Here is a 26,392-nt window from a genome sequence, read left to right on the forward strand (position 1 = left end):
CTCCGGAGTTCCTCTGTGGAGATGGGAGAATCTTCCAGAGGGACAACCATCTCTCAGGTCTTTATGGTAGAGTGGACAGACGGACGCCTCAGTAAAGGCACAAGACAGCCTGCTTGGAGTTTGCCAAAAGGCAGCTAAAGGACTCTCAGACCATGAGAAACAAGATTCTCTGGTCTGATGAAACCAAGATTGAACTCTTTGGCCTGAATGCCAAGCGTCACGTTTGGAGGAAACCTGGCACTATCCCTACGGTCAAGCATGGTGGTGTCAGCATCATGCTGTGGGAATGTTTTTCAGCAGCGGGGACTGGGGGACTAGTCAGGATCGAGGCAAAGATGAACGGAGCAAAGTACAGAGAGATCCTTGCCGAAACCTGCTCCAGAGCGAAGGTTTACCTTCCAACAGGACAACGACCCTATGCACACAGCCAAGACAACGCATGAGTGGCTTTGGGACAAGTCTCTGAATGTCTTTGAGTGGCCCAGCCAGAGCCTGGACTTGAACCCGATCGAACATCTCTGGACAGACCTGAAAATAGCTGTGCAGTGACACTCCCCATCCAACCGAACAGAGCTTGAGAGGATCTGCAGAGATGAATGGGAGAAACTCCCAAAATACAGGTGTGCCACGCTTGTAGCGTCATACCCAAGAAGACTTGAGGCTGTAATCGCTGCCAAAGGTGCTTCAGCAAAGTACTGAGTAAAGGGTCTGAACACTTACATAAATGGAACGTTTCTGTTTTTTTTATATATATATATATATATATATTTGCAAACATTTCTATAAATCTGTTTTTGCTTTGTCATTATGGGGCATTGTGTGTAGATTGGTGAGGGAAAAAACTATGTAATCAATTTTATAATAAGGCTGTAACGTAATAAAATGTGGAAAAAGTCAAGGGGTCTGAATACTTTCCAAATGCACTGTAGCAACTCTAACTTGATAGCCTGAAATGGCTCTTGGTAGCTAGTTATGAGGCTAGCTAAAGCCAACTTCATAAAATTGCTATGTGGCTAGTAGTATTACAGAAAAACAACAACATATCTTTTTTATTATTCTTATTTTTTAAACAGGACACATCTGTGCCCTTGTGCCCCCTGTGGGCATGATGCCTCTGCCTAGAGGAGAATGTACTGGGGCCTTCTGTCACTCAAATGCATGGATTTTTAGGACCTTCTCCCATTGCAGCACCAGAGTGTAACCAGTGATTATGTTAATGTGAGCCCTACTGTTATTTTGGGGAAGTGTGTATTCATCACCCAGTGTGACACTAAAGACATGTGAAGAGGAGAATCAACAACTTCTGCATAATCAAAACAGTTGCTTTGTGAGAAAGTGTTAACCCTGGATCTTAATGCATGTCCACAGTTAGCCATTTTTATGTAAAGGAAACCATGTAGCCATACCAAACATAACATAACATATCATACTACTACTATACTCATTTGGTATCCCGGAATTACGTTTATTATGTTATGTCTAGTCCATGAGACCAGGCTGTTATGATATGTCCCTGCTCAGCCTCTACAGTATCAGAAACATTGGCAGGGATACAGTAGCCTACACATGTGGAAACACACATCTCCACGTATCCACTGCTGCCTCTGGGTGGGAGGGCCAGTCCCCCTCAACACCGCTGGTCCCGAGCCGTGAGAACGCACAAGGGTGAGGGAGGAGACACACACTTGACGTCAAGGAAACCCTATCTCGCGCTGAGCCCTTCTTTATATAAATCTCGCCGCGGAAGAAATCCCATTATAACATTAGAGAGAGACCGATTTACGGGATTACACGCGCTCACAGTGTTCAGAGACCTCAACAACCAAACAGCCTCTTTCTTTCCCATCTCGAGGATTAAACTGTCTACCGGCACTAATGCGTGACTTCCACTGATGTGGGACAACTTCTGACATTTGCTCTTATTCCTGAGTTTGGACATTCGGTTGTATCCAGTCTTCATCCATTTCACTCAATTATGGATTTGTAGGATTTATTTAACTTTCTGAGAATACTTTGGAGATTCTCATCTGTTCCATTATTTGTTTTCTAGTTCAGTCCAGGGGTGTTTTTTCAGCGCACCTTTATTTTTAAAGGCCGAGTTTTATTGGTTTGATTTATTTTATTATCTTATCATCATGCTGTTGAGCATGCGACGACACAGTCTGCGGCTGCAGCACCAACTCCACCGGTGGAGCATCAGTGATACCGGGAGCCACCTATCAGACAGCCTCGCGTCTCCAGCGTGCATGTCCCGCTCCAAATCCTGTTCCAACTCCGCCGGGGAATCGGATGGGAGCCGCGACAGCTGGGCCTCTTTAGACTCCACAGACTCCGTCATCTCCACTGGGTCTACAGGGAATACCGGCGGCAGCTCGAGACCGTTTCGCGTGGTGCTGCTGGGCGCCAGAGGGGTCGGTAAATCCGCGATTGCCAGCATCTTCGCTGGAGCGGCGGACAGCATGGACAGTGACGAGTGCGAGCTATATGGAGGTGAATGAATTACAATGCGCTTGAGAAGAAGGAAAATATGTTTTATAGGGTAGGCCAATGCTATGACTTTGTGATGGATGTATTTAATGCTTTTGTGCGTAATGGGCACATAGGGAAACATCCACTTGGGCTCCTTTTTACGCATCCATCTTACATCAATATAAAAGTAAGATGCTTGACCAATTCTATTTGTATGAATCTAAATGTTGTTTGTGAATGTGGTTCTTAACACAGTGATTGGTTTGTTGTTCAGATGAGGTGTGTGAGCAGACCATCACAGTGGATGGAGAGAAAGCCACAGTCATTCTAGTGGACAACTGGGACTCAGAGGTAAGAGAGAAACTTCTAATGGTTACTTGATGAAACTCTAGTCTGTAGATCTAGTCTCATCTCTGTCTTGCTGTGTGTGTGTTCTTGCCATACTCCAACAGTTTGTTTACATATCACAGCTCTAACATAGTAGTCTCTATTTGTGTTCCCTTCAGGATGAGGGAGGCTCGTCTCAGGACCAGTGTATACAGACAGGCGATGCGTACCTGCTGGTCTACTCTATAACTGACCGGTCCTCCTTCCTGCAAGCCTCAGAGCTACGTATATCTCTCCGCCAACACCGCCCTGCCCACCACACGCCAATCATCCTGGTGGGAAACAAGTGTGACTTGGTCCGCCGCAGAGAGGTGTCAGTTACCGGTGAGATTAGAGGCACAGGTTTGGTGTGTGTGTGTGTGTGTGTGTGTGTGTGTGTGTGTGTGTGTGTGTGTGTGTGTGTGTGTGTGTGTGTGTGTGTGTGTGTGTGTGTGTGTGTGTGTGTGTGCACATATGTATACAGTTGAAGTCGGAAGTTTACATACACTTAGGTTGGCATCATTAAAACTTGTTTTTCAACCACTCCACAAATTTCTTGTTAACAAGCTATAGTTTTGGCAAGTTGGTTAGGACATCTATTTTGTGCATGACAAGTAATTTTTCCAATAATTATTTACAGACAGAATATTTAACTTATAATTCACTGTATCACAATTTCAGTGGGACAGAAGTTTACATACACTAAGTTGACTGTGCCTTTAAACAGTTTGGAAAATTCCAGAAAATTATGTCATGGCTTTAGAAGATTCTGATAGGCTAATTGACATCATTTGAGTCAATTGGTGGTGTACCTGTGGATGTATTTCAAGGCCTACCTTCAAACTCAGTGCCTCTTTGCTTGACATCATGGGAAAATCCAAAGAAATCAGCCAAGACCTCAGAAAAAAAATTGTAGACCTCCACAAGTCTGGTTCATCCTTGGGAGCAATTTCCAAACGCCTGAAGGCACCACGTTCATCTGTACAAACAATAGTACGCAAGTATAAACACCATGGGACTATGCAGCCGTCATACCGCTCAGGAAGGAGACGCGTTCTGTCTCCTAGAGATGAACATACTTTGGTGCGAAAAGTGCAAATCAATCCCAGAACAACAACAAAGGACCTTGTGAAGATGCTGGAGGAAACAGGTACAAAAGTTTCTATATCCACAGTTAAACAGGTCCTATATTGACATAACGTGAAAGGCTGCTCAGCAAGGAAGAAGCCACTGCTCCAAAACCGCCATAAAAATGCCAGACTACGGTTTGCAACTGCACATGGGGACAAAGATCGTACTTTTTGGAGAAATGTCCTCTGGTCTGATAAAACAAAAATAGAACTGTTTGGCCATAATGACCATCGTTATGTTTGAAGGAAAAAGGGGGAGGCTTGCATGCTGAAGAACACCATCTCAACAGTGAAGCACGGGGGTGGCAGCATCATGTTGTGGGGGTGCTTTGCTGCAGGAGGGACTGGTGCACTTCACAAAATAGATGGCATCATGAGGGAAGAAAATTATGTGGACATATTGAAGCAACAACTCCAGACATCAGTCAGGAAGTTAAAGCTCGGTCGCAAATGGGTCTTCCAAATGGCATACTTCCAAAGATGGGGAAAAATGGCTTAAGGACCACAAAGTCAAGGTATTGGAGTGGCCATTACAAAGCCCTGACCTCAATCCTATAGAAAATTTGTGGGCAGAACTGAAAAAGCGTGTGCGAGCAAGGAGGCCTACAAACCTGACTCAGTTACACCAGCTCTGTCAGGAGGAATGGGCCAAAATTCACCCAACTTATTGTGGGAAGCTTGTGGAAGGCTACCCACAACGTTTGACCAAAGTTAAACAATTTAAAGGCAATACACTCAATTAGTATTTGATAGCATGTAACTTCTGACCCACTGGGAATGTGATGAAATAAATAAAAGCTGAAATAAATAATTCTCTCTACTATTATTCTGACATTTCACATTTTTAAAATAAAGTGGTGATCCTAACTGACCTAAGACAGGGAATTTTTACTAGGATTAAATGTCAGGAATTGTGAAAAACTGAGTTTAAATGTATTTGGCTAAGGTGTATGTAAACTTCTGACTTCAACTGTGTGTTACAGAGGGCTGTGGATGAGCTATGGTGTTTGATAGTGTGTTTTTGAGTTTCTCAGCAGCTGTCTGACTGTGTGTGACTGTTTTTCTCTCCAGAGGGCCGTGCGTGTGCTGCAGTGTTTGACTGTAAGTTCATCGAGACGTCAGCAGCGATGCAACACAACGTCTGGCCAGCCTTCCATGGCATTGTACAGCAGCTACGACTACGCAGAGACACCAAGGAGAACAACAACCGCCGCAGACACACACACTCACACACACGCTGCGACAGCATACCCAAGAAGGCCAAACGCTTCCTGGACAAGATGGTGGCCAAGAACAATGCCAACGTCGCATTCCGTCTGAAGTCCAAATCCTGCCATGACCTTTCAGTGCTCTAAGACCCAGGACACACACACAACCCCACCCCTACTGCAGTCTACATTAGACTGACCCCTCAAAACTGTCGCCCCATTCGCCAGCCTCTGTGACGGTCTGGAGAATCAACCAATGGACATGCAGTGTTCTGACAATCTCAGCCGACAGAGAGATTGAAATAGGAAAAGAGAGAGAGGTGCTAGATAATTAGTGATCTCTAATCCTTTTAGGATCCCTCACTGAGACTCTCTCCTCTCTCTCTCTCTCTATCATCTGTCGTTCTCTCTCCCAAGTGATTTAACTAGGTTACCCGGACAATTTGAATTCTGATAACAAGGTGTTTGTATGTCTGTGGTTTTGTATATAGTCCTATCTGTCCGATTGAGATAACTGACAATCTGCACTGCTCATCTTGTGTATGTTTTGCTGTGTGTGGATATTTTCCATTGGTTTTGTTTAGCAGTGGAATAAAATCCATATTTTCTTTAAAATGTCATAATGTTCACTTGTTGTCTTTGTCTTGCTAGACTCCAATAACATCACACACACAAACATGCTATTGGACCATGACTCAGCAGGTGACACAGAGCAGTTATCCTCCCCTCAGAGGTAACTCCATAGTGTGTGTGTGTGTGTGTGTGTGTGTGTGTGTGTGTGTGTGTGTGTGTGTGTGTGTGTGTGTGTGTGTGTGTGTTTATTCCCACCAGGGTGATTGGCACTGACCCCCTAGAGACCTGGGATTGGGGCCAGGGCAGTAGCGTGTGTGAGAGAGGGATAATTAGGCTACCTTCAGCCAGAGTGTGTTTGGGGTCCAGCTAAATCTGTTACGAGATTGAAGCCAGAATGAGAGAGCCATGTCTGGATTAATGACTGACTGGAGAGGGCTGCCTTTATAAACACTCCTTCAATTAATGAAGGGAAACTGGACACACAGACATGTCTTGTACAGTGGCATTCCGTTTGTGAGAAGTGAGTGAGTTGTCAAGGTAACATCCTGGAGGAGGAGTCAAGAACCAGGAAGTGGTTAGATAGAAGCCTGATTAAATTGTGTTTGTCTGTCTGTCTGTGTGTGTGTCAGGGGTATAGGCATGGGTGGGCTGGGGTGGACACAGGCCCACCCACTGGGGAGACAGGCACTGCCAGGTCCACCCAATTAGATTGAGCAAAAACAAAAAATTGCAGGCCTACCCACAAACGAATTTCTGGCTATTCCCCTGGTGTATGTGTATGTGTGCATGCGTGTGTATATGCCTTCCTTATCTCAGAGGCAAGGTAGGTTAGGTTGATATCCTAATCTTGTTTCAGTACTTTAACACTGATTGATCAAAGTAGACAATTATCGATTATGGATCACCTACTGAACGAGTCAGCAGGGAGATGAATACCTTCATCCTCATCATCATCATCATTGAAGGGTTTGCAGGATGGCAGCACTTACTGACCATCCTTTCATGGAGGGACAGAGAACTACAGAGATATGGGTTTGTGGTTATACATTTGCGTAATTCTCAACTAACCACATGGTACCTTTAGTTTAGACCAGTGGTTTTGAACTTTTTTATTTATTTTTTATTTTACCTTTATTTAACTAGGCAAGTCAGTTAAGAACAAATTCTTATTTACAATGACGGCCTACCCCGGCCAAACCCAGACGACGCTGGGGCAATTGTGCGCCGCCCTGTGGGACTCCCAATCACGGCCGGAGGTGATGCAGCCTGGAGCCTTTTGAATCTTCTTGTGATGCTAAGTGTACAACACCAAGTCAGCAACTGTAAATACGACCAGATCAACTGGTCTGTCTGACTATTTGGGATACAGTTCCTTATTCCACCAATCAGCACACTGTATCAGTTCATTATTACAGGGGACCTGTCAGAGGTGTGTGTGTCTGTGTGAGAAGCAGTCATATCTGTGTCTGAGCTAAGCTCCTCTAAACAGCTTACTATTAGACATTCTCAGACAGGAAGCAGTTCATAAAGTCAAAGGTTAAAGTCCGCCTTGAGTGAGAAACTTTTCCAGTCCTTTGTAATCCCCACCTCCACCCTTACAGATTGTTCAGTCTGCCTGCTGGTTCTGGCTGTGTTGTGATGAGTCCAGTAGCCAGTTGTATGGTTCTACAGAGATGAGTCTTCAGCTTGTAGTAACAGTAACAACTCTAATAGGGGCTTAGCACTGAATATTCATACATACATTACAACCTACAGTACTTTTGGTTCCTGTGTCCTGTTCATGGTTACCGTTCTGTGACGATCATGTTATATTATACTATAATAATGTTATATTCATTTATTACATCCCTTAGTTACACTCACTTCTCCTGTCCCCCTGTTTCTCTATTGGCTCGGCCTGTTGTAGGGGTGGGGAGATTAGACAATGATTAGGTTCAATAAAGTATTGCGTGTTAATGTTGAGTTAACGTTTGACCAGGCTGGATGTGTCAGTAGTGATCACACTACAGTCGAAGGAGTGAAACGGGAACTCTTAAGCAAGGTATGTCTCTCCCTCTTCCTCTCTCACTCTTTCTCTCCCTATCTCTCTTTCTCTCTCTGTCTTTTTCTGTGTCATCAATGTTGAGTTGAAGCCTGTATCTATGTTGGTTACTTCTGTTTTCTATATGCGTGTTTAATATTGAGCATTTTCCATTAGGGGATTTCTTTTGGGTGTGTGTTGTGATCTTGACTTGACTTTGCCAGGGCCTGTGTGTATATATGGCATCTTGAAGTCTGTGTTATTGTGCACCACTGTCCTGGGGCCTCTGGAGCCTCTGGTTTCTGGGTCAGACACAGGGGCCTGGGTTTGATCAGTCTGGTCTGGTCTGGTCTTGGGGGCAGAAAGACACTAAAGGTCACCCAGTGTCGGCCTTCTAGAGACAGGCCTACATCAGGCCTCACACAAAGTTTGAAAAATGCATTCTACAGGCTGAGGTGAATCTGTTTTATAAGGGCAACATGTCCCAACATGTCAGAGTAGTGTGTTTCCTTCAGTCCTCCATCTGGTGCTTGTCTGGGAGTGCCGGTTTGCTGTGTTCTGATCCCCATGTGTTGTGCATGATTAGTTATGGCGATGCTGGCGTGTGTCAGTCAGCCAATCAGTCAGTCAGTCAGCCAGTCAGCCGGGACAGAACTCCTGGAGATACAGAGAGTGCAGAGAGCCAGCAGGAGAGAGATGTAACAGGTGACTAACAGAAGACAATTTGTGTTTTAGGAGAAGGTCGTAGAAAAGGTCGTAGCAGTAGGTAGATAGTGAGACAGGTAATGGAAGTTCTATGTATGCACCACAGGCGGCTGGTGGCACCTTAGTTGGGGAGGACAGGCTCATAGTAATGGCTGGCATGGAATAAATGGAATGGTATCGAACACATCAAACACATGGTTTCTATGTGTTTGATACCATTCACTCCATTCCAGCCATGATTATGAGTCATCCTCCCCTTAGCAGCCATCTGTGGTAGGGAAAATTAAATGGAGTGTCAGGTGGAGTGAGCGAAGCAAAGGTCGTCTGCAGCGGCAAGCCTCAAAGTCACATTCACACTCTTAATATCCCCCTATCACCTCTCTCTGCCCTCTGCAAGACTGGTCATACACATAGACACATGTACTGGACACACTGTAGACTCACATGTACTGGACACACTGAAGACTCACATGTGCTGGACATACTATAGACTCACATGTACTGGACACACTATAGACTCACATGTCGTGGACACACTATAGACTCACATGTACTGGACACACTATAGACTCACATGTACTGGACATACTATAGACTCACATGTACTGGACACACTATAGACTCACATGTACTGGACATACTATAGACTCACATGTACTGGACACACTATAGACTCACATGTACTGGACACACTATAGACTCACATGTACTGGACATACTATAGACTCACATGTACTGGACATACTATAGACTCACATGTACTGGACATACTATAGACTCACATGTACTGGACATACTATAGACTCACATGTACTGGACACACTATAGACTCACATGTACTGGACACACTATAGACTCACATGTACTGGACATACTATAGACTCACATGTACTGGACACACTATAGACTCACATGTACTGGACACACTATAGACTCACATGTACTGGACACACTACAGTCCTGTAGCCTGAAATGGAGACGTGTACATAACAGAATGTCCTGTAGCCTGAAATGGAGACGTGTACATAACAGAATGTCCTGTAGCCTGAAATGGAGACGTCTACATAACAGAATGTCCTTTACTTGCTGATGTCCTGTAGCCTGTCATGGAGACGTGTACATCAAAAGGCTGACGTTTTCATTGTGTGTGTTATGGAGTATATTTATATGTTAGTCATTTAGCAGACGCTATTATTCAGAGTGACTTACAATAAGTGCGTTCATCTTAGGACACTGTAGCCAGGTGAGACAACAACACATCACAATGGTATCAGGTACATTTTCACTCAACAAAGTATTTATCAGCAGTCAGTGCTAGTGGAGAAGGAGAATTGCCTTTTTGTGGTGGGGTTTCAGATGTTTTCGAAAGATGGGCAGGGACTCTGCTGTATATATACAGTTGAAGTCAGAAGTTTACATACACCTTAGCCAAATACATTTAAACTCAGTTTATCACAATTCCTGACATTTAATCCTAGTAACAATTCCCTGTCTTAGGTCAGTTAAGATCACCACTTTATTTTAAAAATGTGAAATGACAGAATAATAATAGAGAGAATGATTTATTTCAGCTTTTATTTCTTTCATCACATTCCCAGTGTTTCAGAAGTTTACATACACTCAATTAGTATTTGGTAGCATTGCCTTTAAATTGTTTATCTTGGGTCAAACGTTTCGGGTTGCCTTCCACAAGCTTCCCACAATAAGTTGGGTGAATTTTGGCCCATTCCTCCTGACAGAGCTGGTGTAACGGAGTCAGGTTTGTAGGCCTCCTTGCTCGCACACACTTTTTCAGTTCTGCCCACAAATTTTCAATAGGATTGAGGTCAGGGCTTTGTGATGGCCAATCCAATACCTTGACTTTGTTGTCCTTAAGCCATGTTGCCACAACTTTGGAAGTATGCTTGGGGTCACTATCCATTTGGAAGACCCATTTGCGACCAAGCTTTAGCTTCCTGACTGATGTCTTGAGATTTTGCTTCAATATATCCACATAATTTTCCTCCCTCATGATGCCATCTATTTTGTGAAGTGCACCAGTCCCTCCTGCAGCAAAGCACCCCCAGAAGATGATGCTGCCACCCCCGTGTTTCACTGTTGGGATGGTGTTTTTCGGCTTGCAAGCCTCCCCCTTTTTCCTCCAAACATAACGATGGTCATTATGTCCAAACAGTTCTATTTTTGTTTCATCAGACCAGAGGACATTTCTCCAAAAAGTACAATCTTTGTCCCCATGTGCAGTTGCAAACTGTAGTCTGGCTTTTTTTTATGGTGGTTCCTTGCTGAGCGGCCCTTCAGGTTATGTCGATATAGGACTCGTTTTAATGTGGATATAGATACTTTCGTACCTGTTTCCTCCAGCACCTTCACAAGGTCCTTTGCTGTTGTTCTGGGATTGATTTGTACTTTTTGCACCAAAGTACATTCATCTCTAGGAGACAGAACACGTCTCCTTCCTGAGTGGTATGACGGCTGCGTGGTCCGTTGGTGTTTATACTTGCGTACTATTGTTTGTACAGATGAATGTGGTACCTTCAGGCGTTTGGAAATTGCTCCCAAGGATAAACCAGACTTGTGGAGGTCTACAATTTTTTTTCTGAGGTCTTGGCTGATTTGTTTGATTTTCCCATGATGTCAAGCAAAGAGGCACTGAGTTTGAAGGTAGGCATTGAAATACATCCACAGGTACACCTCCAATTGACTCAAATTATGTCAATTAGCCTATTAGAAGCTTCTAAAGCCATGACATAATTTTCTGGAATGTTCCAAGCTATTTAAAGGCACAGTAAACTTAGTGTATGTAAACTTCTGACCAACTGGAATTGTGATACAGTGAATTATAAGTGAAATATTCTGTCTGATCTGGGGAAGGGTACCAAAAAATATCTGCAGCATTGAAGGTCCCCAATAACACAGTGGCCTCCATCATTCTTAAATGGAAGAAGTTTAGAACCACAAAGACTCTTCCTAGAGCTGGCCACCTGGCCAAACTGAGCAATCGGGGGAGAAGGGCCTTGGTCAGGGAGGTGACCAAGAATCCGATGGTCACTCTCGCAGAGCTCCAGAGTTCCTCTGTGGAGATGGGAGTAACTTCTAGAAGGACAACCATCTCTGCAGCACTCCACCAATCAGGCCTTTATGGTAGAGTGGCAAACAGATGCCACTCCTCAGTAAAAGGCACATTACAGCCTTCTTGGAGTTTGCCAAAAGGCACCTAAAGACTGTCAGACCATGAGAAACAAGATTCTCTGGAGGAAACCTGGCACAATCCCTACGGTCAAGCATGGTGGTGGCAGCATCATGCTGTGGGAATGTTTTTCAGCGGCAGGGACTAGGAGACTAGCCAGGATCGAGGCAAAGATGAATTGAGCAAAGTACAGAGAGATCCTTGATGAAAACCTGCTCCAGAGCTTTCAGGACCTCAGACTGGGGCGAAGGTTCACCTTCCAACAGGACAATGACCCTAAGCACACAGCCAAGACAACGCAGGAGTGGCTTCAGGACAAGTCTCTGAATGTCCTTGAGTGGCCCAGCCAGAGTCCGGACTTGAACCCGATTGAACTTCTCTGGAGAGACCTGAAAATAGCTGTGCAGCGACGCTCCCCATCCAACCCGAAGGATCTTGAGAGGATCTGCAGAGAAGAATGGGAGAAACTCCCAAAATACAGGTGTGCAAAGCTTGTAGCGTCATACCCAAGAAGACTCGAGGCTGTAATCGCTGCCAAAGGTGCTTCAACAAAGTACTGAGTAAAGGGTCTGAATACTTATGCAAATGTGATTTGTTTTCATTTTTTAGTTTTATATTTTTTAGTTTTTTCAGTTTTATATTTGTAGTAAATTAGCAAAATGTTCTAAAAACCTGTTTTTGCTTTGTCATTATGGGGTGTTGTGATGTCCTTATGGGGTGTTGTGATGTCATTATGGGGTGTTGTGATGTCATTATGGGGTGTTGTGATGTCATTATGGGGTATTGTGTGTAGATTGATGAGGGGGAAAAAAATATGTAATCAATTTTAGATTAAGGCTGTAACGTAACAAAATGTGGGAAAAGTCAAGGGGTCTGAATACTTTCTGAAGGCACTGTATATTTGTAAGGTTGACAGGTGTGTGGGTGTGTGTTGTGAATCCTCATGAGTGTTCATAGTGAAGGAGTGTCAGTAGAGATAAGAATTGGCTCTCAGTAGATGTATTCTGTTCCTCATATCTGTCTCTGTCTCTCTATGACTGTGCTGCTGTTGGGGCAAGGAGGAGCTCACAGACAAACACTATTTCAATCTACAGTAATACACACACACCTTTAGGGTGTTTTTACTCTCTCTGTTCCCCGCCCTAAGCTGTTATATCAGGCTCTGAGGTCACTGTCAGGTCATGGGGGGGTTTCACACCTGAGTGACCTTTCACTAACGAATGAGTCAAGTCTGGAGGGGGAGGGGGGTGGTGGTCATCCTGTCATCTTCAAAAGGGAGTACTCACTCAGATAACCTAGCTACCTGTCCCCTCTCTGCCCCTAGAGCTTAAATCTCCCATGTATGGTCAGTCATGGCTGCCACTGGCTCAAACTTTCTGTTTCTAACCAGGGGGCGGGGCTTTCTGGTTGAGTGGGAGGAGTCCTGCACATGAAGCCATTGACTTCCCCATCAGCTCAAAGTCTGTCTGATAGAGAGAGAGATAGTGTGGCCCTGGCAGGGGACAGTTGGACTACAGTAACATCCCTTAGTGGATCCCTGTTAATGATACTAAGTTAGAGCCTGTTTGCCCTTGACTCTAGTCCTTCAGGTGAATTAGTAACAGACTCTACTACCAGGGAATGTGCTGAAAAACTAACCACTTCTCACCACTGGTGGACCCCTACACACACACACACATATACACACACACCACACACACACAACACACACACACACACACACACACACACACACACACACACACACACACACACACACACACACACACACACACACACACACACACACACACACACACCTAGACCAGGGTTTCCCTAACTCGGTCCTGGGCCCCCCTCTGGGTGCTCGTTTTGGTTGTTGCCATAGCACTACACAGCTGATTCAAATAACCAACTCATCATCAAGCTTTGATGATGTTTCCCAAACTCTCATCTTCACATGACAATGTTACACTAACACAAACAAAGGACCAATCCTATTCAGGAACCAAATCCTAGAGGATGGGTTGCTGCACTGTAGTCAGAGTGCCAGGGAGGAAAATAAAATGTGCACCCAGGGCGGGGCCTAGGGGGTGACCCGGGGGGGGGGCCCTAGGGGGTGACCCACGGGGGGGGGGGGGGGGGGGCACGAGTTTGGGAAGCCCTGACCTACACAACCTCTCATTGACAAAGGGTTTATTACAGTCTACCTCTGTGTATTCTAATCCTCCTCCACCCCATCCTCTCCCTCTCCTCTTCCTCCTCTCCTCTCAGAGTCTCATCCCTGAAGCTCATCATGGCACATCCCACAATGCACCTGCTGCTGCTCAGCCTCCTCATCGCCACTGTGAGTTCACTCCGACCTCAAATATTTGAAGTTATACTGTATTACTCTACATACATGAACTCTTACGTTGATATTTGACTGTCACTGTTTGAGGAGTGAGACTTCTCTGGGTTCTATTCCGGTTTGTTTCTGCTAGGTGAGCTTTGGCTCTGGTTGGCTTGGAAACGAGCCACAGGGTGTTGTGCCGCCCTCTGTGACTTATTAGCGTTACTGAAAGATTGAATGAAGGCCAGACGCACAGGCTCACGCAGGCCAGACAGTCTCCTTCAGTGGAAACCTGTAGAGTCGGTCAATAAGTAACTGTCCTTCTGCAAGGAGAGAGAGAACGTCTACCTCATGCTGTAGTGTTTTGTCCTTGAGAACACCAAGGGTTTTACATTTTCATTACAGCCCAATACTGGCACACCGGATTCAGCTAATCAAGGTGCTCATTTATAGTTGAGTGATTGAATCAGGAGTGCAAGTACTGGGCTGGTGCAAAAATGTGCAACTCTGGAGCTTTTCAACGACTGGAGTCCAGGAACACTGGTCTACTGTATATTCATCACATGTGTTGTGATAGGCTGCTGGGAAAGGCCTGGAGAAGGGACCACTGGAGAACAAGGTTCTAGACGTACCAGAGGGGACACCTGTACCCTACGCCCTGTACCAGGTAACACACACACACACCTGTCCCCTTCATTTCTGGTCTTTGTATTAATACATTCTCCCTCCGTCTGCAGTTCCAAGCGTCCCACCTAGAGGTTGATGGGTTCAGATTGACAGGAGAGACTGAAGGAAAGATCAGCGTCTCAGAGGACGGTTGGCTCTACCTGGAACAGACCCTGGACTGGGCCCACACACAGACACATACTCTGGAGGTGACACACACACACACACACACACACACACACACACACACACACACACACACACACTGTAGAAGTTAACACACACACACACACTGTAGAAGTTAACACACACACACTCACACACACACACACACACACACGCACACACACTGTAGAAGTTAACACACACACACTGTAGAAGTTAACACACACACACACACACACTGTAGAAGTTAACACACACACACTGTAGAAGTTAACACACACACACACACACTGTAGAAGTTAACACACACAGACACACACTGTGGAAGTTAATACACAGACACACACTGTAGAAGTTCAAAAACACACACTTTAGAAGATAACACACACACACTGTAGAAGATAACACACACACACACACACACACTGTAGAAGTTAATTCACAGACCACACAATGTAGTATTTAACATACACGTGATACAAGATAGTATTTGATGTCCATGCATGTCATGGATGTGGATAGACAGGAGATGAAGTGGAAACTGCCCACTAGGGGCAACAGTGAGTGCTGTTACCTTCAAGTAGGTTTTGACATTGTGGATGGGGATGGTGGATGGGCGTAAGCATCTGCCTCTGATTCCAAAGGTTGCATGTTCAAATCCAACAATAAAAAGTTGTTTCAGATTTTTTTTAAATTATACCTATCCCAAACCTTAAACCTTACCTTAACCATTCAGAGTTAAGGTCTAACCTTAAGAATTTGGAGTTAATGCCTAAGCTTAACCCTAACCTTAACAATTCTGACTTAATACCTAAACTTAACCGTAAACACTTCCAAATTTGACATTTGGAACAACTTCAAAATGTGACGTTGTTCCAAACGTCTAATTCTGACGTGAGACTGTGAGAGCTGGTAGGACACACACACAGACATACACACACTGTCCATTCACAGATCTGACAAGTATCTGCATGCACACACATACACAAAGACATTTTGTACAGACCCACACACACATCCCAGCTTCATGTTGTTGTTGTTGTAGCTGGAGGCCTTAGTGGGTTCAGAACCAGTAGAAGGTCCAGTCAGCATCACCATCAACGTGGTGGATGTCAACAACCACGCCCCCTCCTTCAACCAGACTGACTACATCAGCATCGTCAAGGAACGCACCCCTGCAGGTCTGTCTGTCTGTCTGTCTGTCTGTCTGTCTGTCTGTCTGTCTGTCTGTCTGTCTGTCTGTCTGTCTGTCTGTCTGTCTGTCTGTCTGTCTGTCTGACTGACTGACTGTCTGTCTATCCGTCTGTTTGTCTGTCTGTCTGTCTCTTCATTATGTGTGTGTGTGTGTGTGTTGCAGGTGTTCCATTTGCGCGTGTGTTTGCTACTGACCTGGACGACCCAGAGTCTCCCAACGCCCATCTGAGTTACACCCTGGTCTCCCAGATCCCCAACAGAGACAACACCCTGTTCTTCCAGATCAACAGCAACACAGGAGAGATTTCTACTACTGCCGAGGGTAACACACAAACACAAACGCATGCACACACACACACACACACACACACACACACACACACACACACACACACACACACACACACACACACACACACACACACACACACACACACACACACACCCCCGGAGATCCTCAAAGTGCACACACATAGATCATCCCAGATGTTGTGGTCTCTAATCTCCTCCTGTATGAGTGCTAATCTGTGAGTTCTGCATCCTTTAATCTCACACCAGCCCAGATTACCACAACTCAACTCTCGTGCTCCAGATTAACACATCAGATTAACACATGCTTGGTGTCAGATTGACCGCATGTACCACGTGATTATATTACTGATTACAGCTGTATGTGTGTGTGTGTGTGTGTGTGTGTGTGTGTGTGTGTGTGTGTGTGTGTGTGTGTGTGTGTGTGTGTGTGTGTGTGTGTGTGTGTGTGTGTGTGTGTGTCTGTGTGTGAGTGTGTGTGTGTGTGTGTGTGTCTGTGTCTGTGTGTGTGTGTGTGTGTGTGTGTGTGTGTGTGTGTGTGTGTGTGTGTGTGTGTGTGTGTGTGTTCCTGCAGGAGAGCGTCTGCTGAAGGCCAGAGAAAGTGTTATTCATTCCAGAGGAGGGGACTTCAGTGATTCTCTGAAGAAGAGGTTTGATGACTACTGCACCCCGACAGAGGACATCCCTTATGAACTCAACCCCTTCTACAGCTGTGTTCAGAGAGCAGGTCTGTGTGTACTTCACTATATTTACTTGTAGTTTTAGATCAAACTAGAAAATCACTATTGTCAGGTAAGCCTGACCAAGATGGTCCAAATAGATAGACGACTGAGCCTATAGCAGACCACAAGGGGGGCGGATAAAGAGAAAAAGAGGAGGGCATTTCAGAGAGGAAGCAAATAGAGCAGAGCACATGCAGACACTTGGAAACATGTCAGGCAGAGAGAGAGAGGGGGGGATAAAGAGAGAGATAGGGATAGAGAGAGCGAGAAGGATAGAGAGCACGAGAGGGATAGACACACAGGCATAGAGAGCGAGGGATAGATAGATTAATTCAGTGATTAAGGCTGATTAAGAGGTTAATGGTGTGATTGAGAGGCTGCTGAACTGAACCTCCTCTACATAATGTTGTTGAGTTCAGCTGTGGCCACTGGCCAGAGCAGCCTGACCTCTCACCTCTGACCCCTGTGTTATCACACAGAGAGCCCCGAGGTCACGCTCAGATATTCCCGTATAGTACACTACTACTAGTACACTACTTTTGTCCAGGGCCCTACGTTTGGCCAGTTCATCCATAGACATACAGGGTGACAGTCAAAGACAGTGTGCCATATGGGAAATAGGGCATCATTTGGGCCTGTCTTCTTCTGTGGTGCCTGTGTATTGACTGTGAATGGTCCTGTTTCTTCCTCTGTGGTTTAGAGTCTCGGAGGCTGAACCCTCTGGAAGACCCAGACTTCACGCTGATTGTTCGTGTGGAGGACATGGGCGGGGAGTCGGTGAACGCTCTCAACGGTAACACGAGGGTTAAAATTGTCGTGCAGGAGAACCTGTGGGTCAATCCTGGACCGATCAACCTCAGAGAACAGTTGAAAGGGATATACCCCATGCCCATCGGCAAGGTACGGCAGGGGTGGAAATCACACTCACACAATCACTATAGGAGACCCAGTACCTAACTAAGGAGACTGTTTAGAAAACACCAAGGACCTAAAGAGACTGTTTAGAAAACACTAAGGACCTAAAGGAGACTGTTTAGAAAACACTAAGGACCTAAAGGAGACTGTTTAGAAAACACTAAGGACCTAAAGAGGCTGTTTAGAAAACACTAAGGACCTAAAGGAGACTGTTTAGAAAACACTAAGGACCTAAAGGAGACTGTTTAGCAAACACTAAGGACCTAAAGAGGCTGTTTAGAAAACACTAAGGACCTAAAGGAGACTGTTTAGAAAACACTAAGGACCTAAAGGAGACTGTTTAGAAAACACTAAGGACCTAAAGGAGACTGTTTAGAAAACACCAAGGACCTAAAGAGGCTGTTTAGAAAACACTAAGGACCTAAAGGAGACTGTTTAGAAAACACTAAGGACCTAAAGAGGCTGTTTAGAAAACACTAAGGACCTAAAGGAGACTGTTTAGAAAACACTAAGGACCTAAAGAAGACTGTTTAGAAAACACCAAGGACCTAAAGGAGACTGTTTAGAAAACACCAAGGACCTAAAGGAGACTGTTTAGAAAACACTAATGACCTAAAAAGACTGTTTAGAAAACACTAAGGACCTAAAGAGACTGTTTAGAAAACACTAAGGACCTAAAGAGACTGTTTAGAAAACACAATCAGCATGCATACCTTAAATTTGATCTCCTATTGACATCACTGCATGATTAAAGGAAAATGTTACGTATAAAGCAGTTAAGATACAGTACATATCTAAAGCTCTCTGTCTGTCTGTCTGTCTGTCTGTCTGTCTGTCTGTCTGTCTGTCTGTCTGTCTGTCTGTCTGTCTGTCTGTCTGTCTGTCTGTCTGTCTGTCTGTCTGTCTGTCTGTCTGTCTGTCTGTCTGTCTGTCTGTCTGTCTGTCTGTCTGTCTGTCTGTCTGTCTGTCTCCCTGCAGGTCCAGTCTAATGATCCCAGTGCCTTCTACAGGCTGGTACAGAAAGAACGGGAGCTGACGTTCCCCTTCAATGTCACGGAGGATGGAGACATTCTGCTGACTGAGGAGCTGGACAGAGAGGATAAGGCCATGGTAACCAGCTAGTCCTCCTCATCACAATCAATGGAGTACTGGATAGTTCACATAAAAATAAATGTGTGTGTGTGTGTGTGTGTGTGTGTGTGTGTGTGTGTGTGTTCCAGTACATCCTGGTGGTGTTTGCTGAGGATAGCTATGGTAACCAGGTCGACCCTCCCCTGGAGGTGCAGGTGGTGGTGGACGATGTGAACGATAACGCTCCAATCTGTGAGGAGGAACTCAGTGTGTTTGAAGTGCAGGAGAACGAACCCACAGGTAACTTACTACTGGATGTGTGTGTGATAGGTTGGAGATGTGTGATACACTACACAGCCAGAAGTATATGGACACCCCTTTAAATGAGTGGATTAGCTATTTCAGCCATAGCAGCAAAGGGGGACCAACTCCATATTAATGCCCAGGATTTTAGAATGAGATGTTTGATGAGCAGGTGTCCACATGCTTACTTTTACATTTCATTGACCCTGATGTGCATTCCATAAATGTCTGAAAAGTCTCGTATCTTGTGACTTTGATGTTAGGACTGTGTTGTGACTGGTGTTAGGACTGTGTTGGGACTGATGTTAGGACTGTGTTGTGACGGATGTTAGGACTGTGTTGGAACTGATGTTAGGACTGTATTGTGACTGGTGTTAGGACTGTGTTGACTGGTGTCAGGACTGTGTTGTGACTGATGTTAGGACTGTGTTGTGACTGATGTTAGGACTGTATTGTGACTGATGTTAGGACTGTGTTGAGACTGGTGTTAGGACTGTGTTGAGACTGGTGTTAGGACTGTATTGTGACTGATGTTAGGACTGTGTTGAGACTGATGTTAGGACTGTGTTGAGACTGGTGTTAGGACTGTGTTGAGACTGATATTAGGACTGTGTTGAGACTGGTGTTAGGACTGTGTTGAGACTGATGTTAGGACTGTGTTGAGACTGATGTTAGGACTGTGTTGAGACTGGTGTTAGGACTGTGTTGTGACTGGTGTTAGGACTGTGTTGTGACTGGTGTTAGGACTGTGTTGTGACTGGTGTTAGGACTGTGTTGTGACTGGTGTTAGGACTGTGTTGTGACTGATGTTAGGACTGTGTTGAGACTGGTGTTAGGACTGTGTTGAGACTGGTGTTAGGACTGTATTGTGACTGATGTTAGGACTGTGTTGAGACTGATGTTAGGACTGTGTTGAGACTGGTGTTAGGACTGTGTTGAGACTGATATTAGGACTGTGTTGAGACTGGTGTTAGGACTGTGTTGAGACTGATGTTAGGACTGTGTTGAGACTGATGTTAGGACTGTGTTGAGACTGGTGTTAGGACTGTGTTGTGACTGGTGTTAGGACTGTGTTGTGACTGGTGTTAGGACTGTGTTGTGACTGGTGTTAGGACTGTGTTGTGACTGGTGTTAGGACTGTGTTGTGACTGGTGTTAGGACTGTGTTGAGACTGGTGTTAGGACTGTGTTGTGACTGGTGTTAGGACTGTGTTGTGACTGGTGTTAGGACTGTGTTGTGACTGGTGTTAGGACTGTGTTGAGACTGGTGTTAGGACTGTGTTGTGACTGATGTTAGGACTGTGTTGAGACTGGTGTTAGGACTGTGTTGAGACTGATATTAGGACTGTGTTGACTGGTGTTAGGACTGTGTTGAGACTGGTGTTAGGACTGTGTTGTGACTGATGTTAGGACTGTGTTGAGACTGATATTAGGACTGTGTTGAGACTGATATTAGGACTGTGTTGACTGGTGTTAGGGCTGTGTTGAGACTGGTGTTAGGACTGTGTTGTGACTGATGTTAGGACTGTGTTGTTATATTAAAGGTATGTGTGTTCACAGCTGAAGCATTCTAATAGGAACTCATATAACCTGTGTGATTGGTTCCTCTGGGATCCAGGCAGCCCGGTCGGACATCTGATGGTGCATGATGCTGATGATGACAACACACCCAACGCACTGCTCTCCTATTCGCTGGTGTCCCAAACCCCTTCCTCCGTCTTTACCATCGATGGCATCAGCGGCCGCATCCAGGCCAAGCAGATGCTCCAACGCAGAGACGCAACAGAGTACCACCTCACTGTCAGAGTCAACGACCCAGGTACATGCACACACACACTTGACCTTTGTCTAAAAGTTTGAACAGCACAGACACGTGTTTGATTCAATGGGCCCTCACATACTGTTGTGTGTCTCCGTCAGGTTTCAGCACAGAATGTAAGGTCCTCATCAAGGTTATCGACATCAACAATGAGCTGCCCATCTTCGAGATGAATGACGTGAGACATACCTGAGACACACACCTGAGATATACCTGAGACAACTGAGTTTCATAGATGCTTTAGTTGGTATGGGTTGTTGACCTGTGACCTTTAATACTGTCTCTCTCCCTCTCACTCTCGCTCTCGCTCTCTCTCTGTCTCTCTCTCCCTCTCTCTGTCTCTGTCTCTCTCTCTCTCTTTCTCTCTCTGTCTCTCTCTCCCTCTCTCTGTCTATCTCTCCCTCTCTCTGTCTCTCTTTCTCTCTCCCTCTCTCTGTCTCTGTCTCTCTCTCTCTCTCTCTGTCTATCTTTCTCTCTCCCTCTCTCTCCCTCTCTTTCTCTCCCTCTCTCTCTGTCTCTCTCTGTCTCTCCCTCTCTCTCTCTGTCTCTCTCCCTCTCTATCTCTCCCTCTCTCTGTGTCTCTCTCTCTGTCTCTCTGTAGTATGGTAGTCACAACCTGTCTGAAGACACAGCTCTAGGCCACACCCTCCTGACAGTGAAAGCCACAGACGCTGACGACCCTGGAACAGGAAGCTCCCGCATCGAGTTCCACATAACCGCTGGCAACGAAGACGGAGCTTTCGCCATGGAGACAGATGACAATGGGGAGGGCAGGCTTGTTGTTGCTAAGGTAACTTCATACTGGAAGACACCTAGGGAAGGTCAGATTTTGATAGGTGATGATAAAGAGAAGCTGATCCTAGATCTATGGTTGTATTGATTATTAAAGGAAACGTCCACCAGCAGCCTGAAACAAACCCACACAAATGCTTCCATTTTGCTCAAGAATGCTCACAGATCTCTCTCTCCTTTCCTTCCCATCTGCCTCCCTCCCCCTTCCCCTCTCCATCCCCCTCTCTTTCCCTTCCTCTCCCCTCTCTCTCCCTTCCTCCTCCTCTCTCTCCCTTCCTACCCCTCTCTCTCCCTTCATCCCCCCTTGATCTCCCTTCCTTCCTCCCCCCTCTCTCTTCCTCCCTCCCCTCTCTCCCTTCCTTCCCCTCTCTCTCCCTTCCTACCCCTCTCTCTCCCTTCCTCCCCCTCGATCTCCCTTCCTCCCCCTCTCTCTTCCTCCCTCCCCTCTCTCCCTCCTTCCCCCTCTTTCTCCAGCCTCTGAACTATGAGACTGCTTCCTCCTATAAGCTACAGATTGATGCTCGTAACCCAGAGCCGCTGGTGAGCGGTCTCGAGTACAGCGCTGAGTCGTCCGCCGTGGTCTCCGTGACAATCAGTGACGTTGATGAGGCTCCAGTGTTTGACATGGACATTCTGGATGTCACGGTGCCAGAGGACACCAAGGAGGGAGCTACGCTGCTCAAAATAGACGCCAAGGACCCAGAGGGCAAAGAGATACTGTAATCCCATTATGAGAGGGACTGATGTTGTGTGTGTGTTATGGCTCTGATAGTGTAGGTTTTGTGCTCTAACTGTGTGTGTATTGTAGGTTCAAGATGGAGGGAGACACTAAGGGTTGGTTGGAGATTGATCCTGCTACTGGAGAGATAAAGATAAAGAATAAAGCTGTGCTGGACAGAGAGACGGTGGAGGCCTTCCACTTTACTGTTGTCGCCTTCGAGAAAGGTGAAGAACACACATGTATATTTAGGATACTTTTTTGACCCACACACTGCCAGTTTGAGTCCAGGTTAGAGAATATCCATAATGAATAATATCTCTCCACCCCCAGCCAACCCAGAGCTGTCCTCAGAGCGCGAGGTGTCTGTGAGGCTGCTGGATGTGAATGACAATGTCCCCAAGCTGACAGAGAACCAGGCCTTCATCTGTGTGAAGAAGCCCCAGCCTATAGTCCTGACGGCCCTGGACGCAGACGCAGACCCCTTCGGAGCACCTTTCACATTCAGCCTGGCCCAGGGCAAGAAGTCCCCCAACTGGGACCTAAGCGCTGTGGACGGTACACATTTGTTAGACAAGACTACATCTTCTAGAGATCCTGTCTATTAATGTGCTCCCATGCTGATGTGGGATTGTGTCTCTTCCCTTGGTTTCCTGTAGGTACGTCTGCTAAACTGACCCTGAAGAAATCTCCTAGCGAGGACAAAACCTTCCTAATCCCCATCAACATCAAAGACAACGCTGGCATGGGCATCACACAGAAGTTTGAGGGTGAGTGGTTACAGCCAGCTGTGTGTGAAATCACACACCAGAACGTGTAGCTGTGAGCGGGTGTCTTTTACCAATGTGTATTTGTCTCTGATGTGTGTGTTCTCTCTACAGTGCGAGTGTGTAACTGTACAGAGCTGGGATACTGTTTCACCGAGCCGGGCGTTCATGCAGGGGTGTTAGGAATGCCCACCACCATCGGAATCCTGGCTGGAACTGTCGGATTCATCGGTGGGTAGCAGGCGCTGTTGTTCACTGGTGTTGTTGCTATGCACTTTAAGGGAAGAGGGCGGAATGGTACAATCGAGGAACTAAGACCTAACTGTAGCATAAAACATTGTATTGTTGTTGATAGTTTTTGTTATTTTTGACTAATCTCTCATGGACAGACTAATCGAGTATCTAACGCAATTACGCAGGATTTTAGTTCTGGGTTTCCAATATTATTTTTGGACTGTTATTGATGGGTGATGTCACTTCCTCCCTAGCCCTGGTCCTGATTATCGCTTTCCATCGTATAAAAAAGGACAACCAGAAGAAAGCCGTGCTGGGAGAAACGGACGCCATTCTCTAGAAACACGAGATAGCATGTGTTTGTTTAATTGTTATATTTCTGAAGAACAGATCTACTTTGATTGGTTGTATGCATATGTTATAAATACTACCTGGTCTTGTCATAATCATGCGCTCATGCAGCTCAATAACTTATTTCCCCTGTCAGTGAATTTTGTCTGTATTTAGAATGTAGACTGTCCATTCTCAGCTAGTGTGTCTTGACTGGCTGTGCACTGTGTGATGGTTCAAACACTCCATTTCAAGCTGCTTGCTGTAATTGTGTAGACTGTTGCTCAGAGAGTTTAGTTCACTGTTTGCCTTTGACTGTTATTTGTGGTTGATACTGTCTTTATACTGATACTCCATGATGTTTTTTGATGAGGCCTGATATTAGTGAAGATGCTAGCTAGCCGAGGGTTAAATTAGGACGGTTCCACCACTTTAGAATGGGAGAAAGACGGCATACAGTAAAGAGTAGAAATGACCATGGAAAAACAACCTGTTGGAGACAGTTCCAACACCTAAACATCCCTCAGTTTAACCCTTGGTGTTAACTGTTTGACAAGCCCAGTGTAAATGAGTGCCTGGTGAATGTCTGTGTACCAAGGTTATTATAGTTTTGTGATTTTCTATTCAATTTTATTTCTATTACTTTTTAGATTTTTATTTGAAATTCAGTTTAGTTTCCATTCGGTTTCAGACTTGATTTACTAGTTTTTATTCTGTTTCAGTAGGATAAAAAACATATTTTGTTTTTACAATATTCAGTTGTAGTTTCAGTTTCAGTTGTAGTTTTTGTGTTAGGGACAGAAAGTAGACTCAAGTGTCCTTATGCTAGGGGCCATGTATGTGTTGTAGGACTATAGCAGGGTACTCACGTACTATTTGAGATGGTCCTGTCACACACATTTCCTAGGTGGCAAAAGTCCTGATGGATATTTTCATTTATCAGCGTAGTAACAAACCCCCACCTCGCAATCCATGCCACACCAAACTGTTGAAACCGTTCACACCCTTCTTGTTGGTAGAGAATAATTTGTTGTTTTAATGCTCATTGTTGGCAATTCTACATATTATCCACATCTTATGCGTGTTCATATGATAATATGATACCGGGAGTCGAATCCTCAGCGAATTACAAAAATAAAACAATAGCTATCTCCCAGTCTTTATCCTGAAATTCTTTGTGGGTGCTGTACAGGTGAACTTTGAGGTTGGTTGGGTTTTTCCCTTTTATATCTGTCCCACACATGCTGCCAGCCAGCAGCATACCACCCTGCATCCCACTGCTGCCAGCCAGCAGCATACCACCCTGCATCCCACTACTGCCAGCCAGCAGTATACCACCCTGCATCCCACTGCTGCCAGCCAGCAGCATACCACCCTGCATCCCACTACTGCCAGCCAGCAGTATACCACCCTGCATCCCACTACTGCCAGCCAGCAGCATACCACCCTGCATCCCACTGCTGCCAGCCAGCAGCATACCACCCTGCATCCCACTACTGCCAGCCAGCAGTATACCACCCTGCATCCCACTGCTGCCAGCCAGCAGCATACCACCCTGCATCCCACTACTGCCAGCCAGCAGCATACCACCCTGCATCCCACTGCTGCCAGCCAGCAGCATACCACCCTGCATCCCACTGCTGCCAGCCAGCAGCATACCACCCTGCATCCCACTACTGCCAGCCAGCAGTATACCACCCTGCATCCCACTGCTGCCAGCCAGCCAGCAGCATACCACTCTAGATCCCAATGTTGGCTTGCTCTGAAACTAAGCCGGGTCGGTCCTGGTCGGTCCCTGGATGGGAGAGCAGATGCTGCTGGAAGTGGTGTTGGAAGGCCAGTATGGGGCACTTTTGCCTCTGGTCTAAGGAGATCCCCATGGCAGTGAAGGGGACATTGCCCTGTGTAGGGTGCTGTCTTTTGGATGGGATGTTAAACGGATGTCCTGACTCTCTGTGGTCATTAAAAAGCCCATTACTTATCATTAGAGTAAGGGTGTTAACACTGGTGTCATGACAAAATTCCCAACTTGGTCCCATTCCCATCATGACCACCTAATCACCCCCCCCCCCCCCCATTTTTGTGTTCTGGCACAAAAATGGTTGGTGAGTTTCCCCCTACAATGTAAAGTTCTTGGAGTACCTCAGTTGGTAGAAAAGTGCTATATAAATCCAATAAATGATTATTAGCTTACATTTGATTTTGTTCTTTCCAGCAATGTACTCAAAATAATCTCATACAGGGTTTTGTCTTTTGCAACCAACCACTGCTGGTGTTGTGTTTGCTGCTGCCATTGTTCACGCTCATGCTTCGTGCTCGCCCTCGGATTTCTTCCATTAGCTAGCGATGCAGTGATGCATCAGCTAGGCCTATTTGAAACATCGCCATCTACTGGCAGCATTTACCCTCCAGATTCAGA

At 45.7% G+C, this 26,392-nt stretch overlaps 2 protein-coding genes across 2 annotated transcripts; both read left to right on the top strand.

Annotated features, from left to right (window-relative positions):
* Positions 1-1,761: 1,761 nt before the first annotated feature.
* On the top strand, positions 1,762-5,796 carry LOC115181014 (GTP-binding protein GEM). Its single transcript, XM_029743129.1, has 4 exons — positions 1,762-2,490; positions 2,744-2,820; positions 2,976-3,180; positions 5,037-5,796. The coding sequence occupies exons 1-4, from the start codon at positions 2,136-2,138 to the stop codon at positions 5,318-5,320; spliced, it is 921 nt and encodes a 306-aa protein (XP_029598989.1). The 5' UTR covers positions 1,762-2,135; the 3' UTR covers positions 5,321-5,796.
* A 1,918-nt stretch (positions 5,797-7,714) lies between these two features.
* Positions 7,715-25,129, top strand: LOC115180978 (cadherin-17). The gene is made up of 19 exons (XM_029743077.1): positions 7,715-7,787; positions 13,912-13,984; positions 14,547-14,636; positions 14,707-14,844; positions 15,846-15,981; positions 16,158-16,316; positions 16,878-17,030; positions 17,726-17,925; positions 18,919-19,050; positions 19,161-19,311; positions 20,932-21,132; positions 21,234-21,310; positions 21,734-21,922; positions 22,399-22,643; positions 22,733-22,869; positions 22,976-23,200; positions 23,302-23,412; positions 23,524-23,640; positions 23,898-25,129. The coding sequence occupies exons 2-19, from the start codon at positions 13,934-13,936 to the stop codon at positions 23,981-23,983; spliced, it is 2,598 nt and encodes an 865-aa protein (XP_029598937.1). The 5' UTR covers positions 7,715-7,787; positions 13,912-13,933; the 3' UTR covers positions 23,984-25,129.
* Positions 25,130-26,392: the final 1,263 nt, after the last annotated feature.

Source organism: Salmo trutta, unplaced genomic scaffold, assembly GCF_901001165.1.
Source record: "Salmo trutta unplaced genomic scaffold, fSalTru1.1, whole genome shotgun sequence".
Taxonomy (NCBI): Eukaryota; Metazoa; Chordata; class Actinopteri; order Salmoniformes; family Salmonidae; genus Salmo; species Salmo trutta.

Bases quoted from the DNA above. Each gene is read 5' to 3' on its own strand.
- LOC115181014 (XM_029743129.1), top strand. From the start codon at position 2,136: ATGCTGTTGAGCATGCGACGACACAGTCTGCGGCTGCAGCACCAACTC. The intron at 2,491-2,743 runs GTGAATGAATTA...TTTGTTGTTCAG, and splicing joins CGAGTGCGAGCTATATGGAG to ATGAGGTGTGTGAGCAGACC. The intron at 2,821-2,975 runs GTAAGAGAGAAA...TGTTCCCTTCAG, and splicing joins TGGACAACTGGGACTCAGAG to GATGAGGGAGGCTCGTCTCA.
- LOC115180978 (XM_029743077.1), top strand. From the start codon at position 13,934: ATGGCACATCCCACAATGCACCTGCTGCTGCTCAGCCTCCTCATCGCC. The intron at 14,637-14,706 runs GTAACACACACA...CTCCGTCTGCAG, and splicing joins TACCCTACGCCCTGTACCAG to TTCCAAGCGTCCCACCTAGA. The intron at 17,926-18,918 runs GTACGGCAGGGG...GTCTCCCTGCAG, and splicing joins ACCCCATGCCCATCGGCAAG to GTCCAGTCTAATGATCCCAG.